Raw genomic sequence first — 8,545 nt, forward strand, 5'->3', positions numbered from 1 at the left:
ACGTCCCTTTTTCAGGACCCTGTCTTTCAAAGACAATTCATAAAAATCCAAATAACTTTACAGATCTTCATTGTAAAGGGTTTAAACACTGTTTCTCATGCTTGTTCAATGAACCATAAACAATTAATGAACATGCACCTGTGGAACGGTTGTTAAGACACTAAGAGTTTACAGATGGTAGGCAATAAGGAGGCCTTTCTACTGACTCTGAAAAATACCAAAAGAAAGATGCCCAGGGTCCCTGCTCATCTGCGTGAACGTGCCTTAGGCATGCTGCAAGGAGGCATGAGGACTGCAGATATGGTCAGGGCAGTAAATTGCAATGTCCGTACTGTGAGACGCCTAAGACAGCGCTACAGGGAGACAGGACGGACATCTGATCGTCCTCGCAGTGGCAGACCACGTGTAATAACACCTGCACAGGATCGGTACAACAGAACATCACACCTGCGGGACAGGTACAGGATGGTAACAACTGCCCGAGTTACATCAGGAACAAACAATCCCTCCATCAGTGCTCAGACTATCTGCAATAGGCTGAGAGAGGCTGGACTGAGGGCTTGTAGGCCTGTTGTAACGCAGGTCCTCACCAGACATCACCAGCAATAACGTCACCTATGGGCACAAACCCACCGTCACTGGACCAGACAGGAGTGTCAAAAAGTGTTCTTCACTGACGAGTCACGGTTTTGTCTCACCAGGGGTGATGGTCGGATTCACGTTTATCGTCGAAGGAATGAGCGTCAATTTAGAGGTGGAGAATCTGTCATGGTCTGGGGCGGTGTGTCACAGCATCATCGGACTGAGCTTGTTGTCATTGCAGGCAATCTCAACGCATATAGCCATGTTATTTTCTACTCACTACATATAGCCATGTTATTTTCTACTCACTACATATAGCCATGTTATTTTCTACTCACTACATATAGCCATGTTATTTTCTACTCACTACATATAGCCATGTTATTTTCTACTCACTACATATAGCCATGTTATTTTCTACTCACTACATATAGCCATGTTATTTTCTACTCACTACATATAGCCATGTTATTTTCTACTCACTACATATAGCCATGTTATTTTCTACTCACTACATATAGCCATGTTATTTTCTACTCACTACATATAGCCATGTTATTTTCTACTCACTACATATAGCCATGTTATTTTCTACTCACTACATATAGCCATGTTATTTTCTACTCACTACATATAGCCATGTTATTTTCTACTCACTACATATAGCCATGTTATTTTCTACTCACTACATATAGCCATGTTATTTTCTACTCACTACATATAGCCATGTTATTTTCTACTCACTACATATAGCCATGTTATTTTCTACTCACTACATATAGCCATGTTATTTTCTACTCACTACATATAGCCATGTTATTTTCTACTCACTACATATAGCCATGTTATTTTCTACTCACTACATATAGCCATGTTATTTTCTACTCACTACATATAGCCATGTTATTTTCTACTCACTACATATAGCCATGTTATTTTCTACTCACTACATATAGCCATGTTATTTTCTACTCACTACATATAGCCATGTTATTTTCTACTCACTACATATAGCCATGTTATTTTCTACTCACTACATATAGCCATGTTATTTTTTACTCGTTATTTTTATTTGTTATTCACTTTGCCAATATTCCAATTTTGATCTTTAACTTATCTTTAACTCTGCATTGTTGGAAAAGGACCCGTAAGTAAGCATTTCACGGTCAGTCTACACCTGTTGTCCACAAAGCATGTGACAAATAACATTTTATTTGATTTAAATTGATATCTACTTCTCGACCAACACACACACAGACACACACAGACACACACAGACACACACAGACACACACAGACACACACAGACACACACACACCATCAAAGCCTACTTCCTTGGGCTCCCAGAGCAGCTTACAGGCCTTACAGAAAGACAGTAGCCACAACAACAACAACCAGTGATCGTTTTCTTGATGGATCAATACTCAAAGATAAGCTCTCAAGCGTCCACGCCAAGCCTATGAACACTGACTGAGGTTGCAATCATAGTCAACTACAGGCCCTTTTGACTCTGAAACTGAATCTGGTCAAAAGTAGTGCACTATATAGGGAAAAGGGTGCCATTTGGGACACAGACTATGAGAGTGATCCTCTTCCTACGGGAATAAGTCCAATGCGGAGTGGTTCAGGCCCCTATGAAATCAGTTTCATTTTTAGCCTGATTCCATTTCGTTTTTCCCCAATTTATTTTTCTCCTTTTGTTTCCAGCTTCCCGTTTCCCCCAGTTTTTTCAGGTTTTCACTGTCAAAATCACACTTAAAAAAAAGAAAAACAACTAAATTGGATGTTCTCAGTCCACAACAATGCTTAAACTGCATCAGGAGACCAATTTTGAGGTCTGGGATAAATGTTTTTATTACATTTTTTGGGATGTAGTTACCCTTTAATGGGAGTGCCCACCAACAAGAGAGTGTTGTTTGGTTAGCGATGTTTCTGGAACTCTCATATGATTGCAGAGTTTGCAAAACAAACGGCCACTGGATTGATGCAAATAATCATGATATCATTCTGCCAGGTACACATAAGCTACTTTGTAGTTAACATTTAATTGAGCGCAGATTTTATAGAGCCCTAATTGCATACTCTGGGTTTTCAGCTACTAACTGGCTAGCTAGCTGAATAACTGCTTGGCATCTCAGTAGCTCATCCTAACACTATGCGAACCTATATATAACCTATTACATATAACGGCAGTAGCCTCAGCCTCACATTCTGGGTTTCTTAGAAGAGGAAGGTGTAAGCTTACCATCCACAGGGGAATGGCCTCCCTGATCATATTAAGTTGACGTCTGTTGTTTCTGAGTGTGAAACTGTGAATAGTCCACATCCTGTCATCACTATGGTGAAGAGGGCCCTCCTTGGCCAACTTAACACTCTGTGGTGTAAATTTAAGTTCATTTTTGGTTCGTTGGGGAGTAAGTTCTTAAAGAAGTGTTTATCAGGCTAATATGTGTTTCAACTTAAACCTAAAGTGTTGCGTTATATAATGTAGTCTGTAAACTGTGTCTATTTTATGTTTTGCCTTGTGGCTTGAGTGCCTCCCGAGTGGCGCAGTGGTCTAAGCCACTGCATTGCAGTGCTGGAGGTGTCACTATAGACCATGGTTTGTTCCCAGGCTGTGTCACAACCGGCCGTGATCGGGAGTCCTATAGGGCGGCGCACAATTGGCCCAGCAACGTCCGGGTTAGGGGAGGGTTTAGACGGGTAGGCTGTCATTGTAAATAAGAATTTGTTCTTAACTGACTTGCCTAGTGAAATCAAGGTTAACAAATATGCTTAATAACGTTATAGTAACCTTTTTTTATTGCATCAGTTACACAGAACTTTAAATGCAGTAGAAACGTACAATACACTATTCCTTCTTAGGCTTACGGCACTTTCACATAAAAGTATTGGATCAAATCATACAAAATAGCACCCTAGCTCTCTATTTGCAGAAAAGAATGGCTGTGACAGAGGTAAGGCCAGAGTATGTGAAAAGACATCGTTTACACCTTCCTCTCATCCATCATCCTTTCATTCTGAAATGCTTAGGCGGCCAACGCTCAGAAACAATATATCACACCACTGTAACATGCTAATGACACTAGTGGCTTGTAAACTTAGTGACAAAAAACCTTGCCTTGAGACCTGAAGACTTGAGTTAGCGCCTTGTGTTAGGCTATTACCTAGGCTTTAGCTCAACGGGCTAACACAGTCTTGCGGCACTGGTTCGAACCTTGGTCAATCGCACTACTTCTCCACTTAGGAACAAGTGAAATATCAAAACCCGACCCTATACATGAAGGTTATATAGATAAATATACACCCAAAGTCAAAATGTACAAGTCACCGGCAGTGGCAATAAACTAAAATGAGTGTGTCGTCCATTTCTGAAGCCCTATCATGTTCAACAGAGTCACAGTGTGTTGACAAACACTTTATTACTGAGCCTGTCTGCAGCCAAGGGTTTTTCCACTGAAATCTGGAGCATGGGGTTAGAACAGGTGCCCAGAGCCTGTTTCAGATCCATTTCACCACGGAATGATGCAGCTTTCTATATTTATGACATCAGCTTCTTGAACTGTTCCTTAAAGTGTGTGTGTGTGGGGGGTAAGCGGGGGTGAGTGTGTGTGTGGGGGTGGGGGGTAAGCTGGGGTGAGTGTGTGTGTGTATTCTTGTGTGGGTGTGTGTGTGCGCGGCTGACAGGCACATATCGACTTACGCTCTATGAAGATAAACAGCTACACAACAACTTGTTGAGAAACAGAGAAGGTGTGAGAAAGACTGTTGGATAGGGAACTGTCCAGGAGGTAGAAGCGAGAGAGGGAGAGAGAGAGAGAAAGAGGGGGAGAGGGAGAGGAAGAAGAAGGGAGTAGAAAAGAGAGCGAGAGATGGAGGAGGAACAGAAAGTGTTCAGGAGTATTTTTAGGACATGTTTATTCGTGGGCCTGAAACGAACCGTTGGTGTACTTCTATACGAGCCCCGTCTCTCCTCTCCTCCATTCCTCCTCTCCTCCAGAGTGGCCATCTGTTGATGTCTCTCACCCTTAAGGCCATGTGAGCTCCTGTACAGTCACTGTGTGAAGGAAACTGTCCCATCATAGTGAGACAGGGGAGTTCCATAGACTCAAATAAAGAAATATAATATAGAATGACTGACTTCTATGGACTCAAGACCTGAAATGACTCCATACATTACCTAATGAATGCTTGTATGCATATACAGAGTGATTTTTTTATTCTGGTAAACTAATGGTAATTAAGTAAACATAGGCCTAACCACAGGCCAAAGCTATGGGTGCCCAAATATAGAAATGTAAGCCTATGACAGCTTAGCTGACTAACGGTCATGTATGGCCAGTTTGGTCATATGGTCAATGAATTCCCTATTGTAGTATGGTTGTCCCCATCCAAGTTTAGGCCAGACCATAGAGCATACGCAGGCGAGGCGGACGTCATCGCTAACTGTCACATCAGACCATTTGACTTTTAGGTTTGACAGCTAGAGCTCATTAAATGCACCTGTCAACCTCTTCGGCGAGTAGGGCAAGGCCAACTGATCGCTAAGACAACGGGTGGGCCCAGGTCCCTTCACAACTCTCTGCTCTAGGCTACACGACACTTCCTCAAGCACAGAATAATAATGGACACTCTCCCTTAGAGAGACAACTTGTAGTTTTGAGAGATAGAGTTTAAAAAGCATTCCGTTTCTAATATATCAACGTATTTCTCTATGTGTATAGGCCTGCTTTTATTGTGCAGGTCTAATTATTGACTGGTAGGCAGAAACATAGCTTAGGATTTCTGTAATTGGTCAAGTTGTGCCTATAGTGCATGGTGACCTGTTGGAAAAGTCGTGCGTAAAAGTCCCTATTTGTTGTATTGGTAAGCTTAAATATGTGGGGGTGGATATATATAAGTGCCTCTGGCAGGGAAATAAGTGAGAGACAACAAATATCTAACCGCTCTGCTCATAGCTTCCAGAACTGAGAGGGGGCAGGTCCGTGCTCCAACTCCTTAGCTCAGCAGCCAAGACGCAACCACCCACTCTCTCTCTCGGTCGTTTATGCTGTTTCATTTGACAACTTTAATAACTTTTAAAGGGGCTTTAGTAGCCTACGTGACATCCATTTGGTTCTGCCCGTGGGTACTTGTTGAACTCATAAAACACGCGCAACGAGTTGGCTAGACTCAAGCCAGACACACAAGCGCCGGTAACGCACAACGGCCGCTCCAGCCAACACTCAACCGCCACAGTGACTTCACTCACCCACCGCCCGATCCCAGAGGTGGCCTACCTTTCGCTGCTGTTTCTCCCAGGCGGGGTCCAGCAGTAGGTCCCTGTCCCACTCATCCTCTGGCGTCATGTACTGGTGTTCCTCGTTCATCATATAAGAGGTGGTGTATTGCGCTTGGGTTTCGACAGCCATCATCACGCCTTGTTGGGGTTTCTAGTACCCCCTTCTGATTATGTAGAAAATAAACGAGAAGGCACCCTCCTTGGGCTTGAAGAGTCGCTGTCTGTCAGGTGTGCTGGTCAGGAGAAAGAAGAGGCAGAGTACAGACTGCGGCGGAGGTGCAGCTCCCACTACCAGAAGCTCTGCTTGGCGGGTGCTTCTTTCCAAAAGTAGCACACGTGATCGCACCCCAAAAAGTCAGATACCGGGCGCACAGGTATCGGATTCACCCTAAAAAGGTGCAATGGGCGGGGTTGTAGTTGGGGAGTTGACCTATCCTGGGACAGGGAGGACTGAGCGGGATGGAGACGTCAATCACACCGCTTACTGACATAATTTATAAGCAAAAGCTTGTGGAGTGCACCTGTTGCTTCTGGTAGGCACCACTATCCGGGATCCTTGGTACATCTGTCCCTTACACCCTAAGCTTAACCTCTACCCTTACCATAACCTTAAAGGGAAATAACACCACTTTTCAACCTCATATTCATCATCTCCAGCCCCACCCCAACATCAACATACACTAAATGATCAGAAGTATGTGGACACCTGCTCCTTGAACATCTAATTCTAAAATCAAGGGCATTAATATGGAGTTTGTCCCCCCTTTGCTGCTATAACAGCCTCTACTCTTCTGGGAAGGCTTTCCACTAAATGTTGGCACATTGCTGCAGGAACTTGCTTCCATTCAGCCACAAGAGCATTAGTGAGGTCGGGCATTGATGTTGGGTGATTTGGCCTTGCTCACTGTCAGCGTTCTAATCCATCCCAAAGGTGTTCGATGGGGTTGAGGTCAGGGATTTGTGCAGGTCAGTCAAGTTCTTCCGCACCGATCTCAACAAACCATTTCTGTATGGACCTCGCTTTGTGCACGGGGGCATTGTCATGCTGAAACAGGAGAGGGCCTTCCCCAAACTGTTGCCACAAAGTTGGAAGCACAGAATTGTCTCGAATGTCATTGTATGTGTAGTGTGTAGTGTTAACATTTCTCTTCACTGGAACTGAAGGGCCTAGCCCGAAACACGAAAAACAGCACCAGACCATTATTCCTCCTCCACCAAACTTTACAGTTGGCACTATGCATTGGGGCAGGTAGCGTTTACCTGGCATCCGCCAAACCCAGATTTGTCCGTCAAACTGCCAGATGGTGAAGCGTGATTCATCACTCCAGAGAACGCGTTTCCACTGCTCCAGAGTCCAACAGCGGTGAGCTTTACACCACTTCAGCTGATGCTTGGCATTGCGCCTAGTGATCTGAGGCTTGTGTGTGACTGCTCAGCCATGGAAACCCCTTCATGAAGCTCCCGACGAACACTTCTTGTGCTGACGTTGCTTCTAGAGGCAGTTTGGAACTCAGTGAGTGTTGCAACCGAGGACAGACCATTTTTACACGCTACACGCTTCAGCATTCAGCAGTCCCGTTCTGTGAGCTTGTGTGGCCTACCACTTCGCGGCTGTGTGTGTATAAAAATGTTGCATTTCTATGTTTTGTAGTAAAAAAGATACAAAAGTATTTCCAATGTCATCAACCAATTAGTGGACAATAAGGAGTCAATTAATAATTACTGCCTACTCATAATTGTTTAAAATGACGATGCATACTGATGACTTAAATTCTTCCTCTATATATTTTTAATACAAAACATAGAAATGCGCCATTTTCACATAACGTTGATGTTGGGGTGGTGCTCAAGAGGATGAATATGAAGTTGGAAAATTGTGAAATGTCCCTTTAATCGTTTTAAATTTCAACTGCAGTGAACTGACTTCTGAGTTGGGACATCCCAAGGATACCGTTTAGACTTTAGCTGTCTCTCAGGCGCCATACCCCTCACACCGGCGCCAATGATAAATACAGACCTCCGACAACTTAAATGTCCGTACAGCTACATCTTCTCCTGAAGATACAGATGTGTCATTATAAATCATACAGACAGTGTATCTTAAGATGTAGAAAGATATCATTTTGAATCGAGCGAACTGACTTAGGCTTGTTGGAATAGGCTTATTGCCTCCATTTCCAAACCTGTCCTCGGGGACCCCCAGCCATGCTATGTATTTTCCATGTATACGTTCCATATGAATGTCAGAAGGCTAAACAGCATAATACAGTCAAACAAAGTGATTTAGGCCTACAGTATAAAATATACAGTGCCTTGCGAAAGTATTCGGCCCCCTTGAACTTTGCGACCTTTTGCCACATTTCAGGCTTCAAACATAAAGATATAAAACTGTATTTTTTTGTGAAGAATCAACAACAAGTGGGACACAATCATGAAGTGGAACGACATTTATTGGATATTTCAAACTTTTTTAACAAATCAAAAACTGAAAAATTGGGCGTGAAAAATTATTCAGCCCCCTTAAGTTAATACTTTGTAGCGCCACCTTCTGCTGCGATTACAGCTGTAAATCGCTTGGGGTATGTCTCTATCAGTTTTGCACATCGAGAGACTGACATTTTTTTCCCATTCCTCCTTGCAAAACAGCTCGAGCTCAGTGAGGTTGGATGGAGAGCATTTGT

At 43.4% G+C, this 8,545-nt stretch overlaps 1 protein-coding gene across 1 annotated transcript in view; it reads right to left on the bottom strand.

The window, feature by feature from the left end:
* LOC135510456 (alpha-actinin-3-like) overlaps positions 1–6,174 on the bottom strand; it is a 62,011-nt gene extending 55,837 nt beyond the window's left edge. The window contains exon 1 of the mRNA XM_064931400.1: positions 5,863–6,174. Within this exon, the coding sequence (XP_064787472.1) occupies positions 5,863–5,997 (135 nt within the window). The 5' untranslated portion in view covers positions 5,998–6,174. The remainder of the gene's footprint in view (positions 1–5,862) is intronic.
* Between the last annotated feature and the right edge of the window lie 2,371 nt (positions 6,175–8,545).

This window comes from Oncorhynchus masou, chromosome 23 (assembly GCF_036934945.1).
Source record: "Oncorhynchus masou masou isolate Uvic2021 chromosome 23, UVic_Omas_1.1, whole genome shotgun sequence".
NCBI lineage: Eukaryota > Metazoa > Chordata > Actinopteri > Salmoniformes > Salmonidae > Oncorhynchus > Oncorhynchus masou.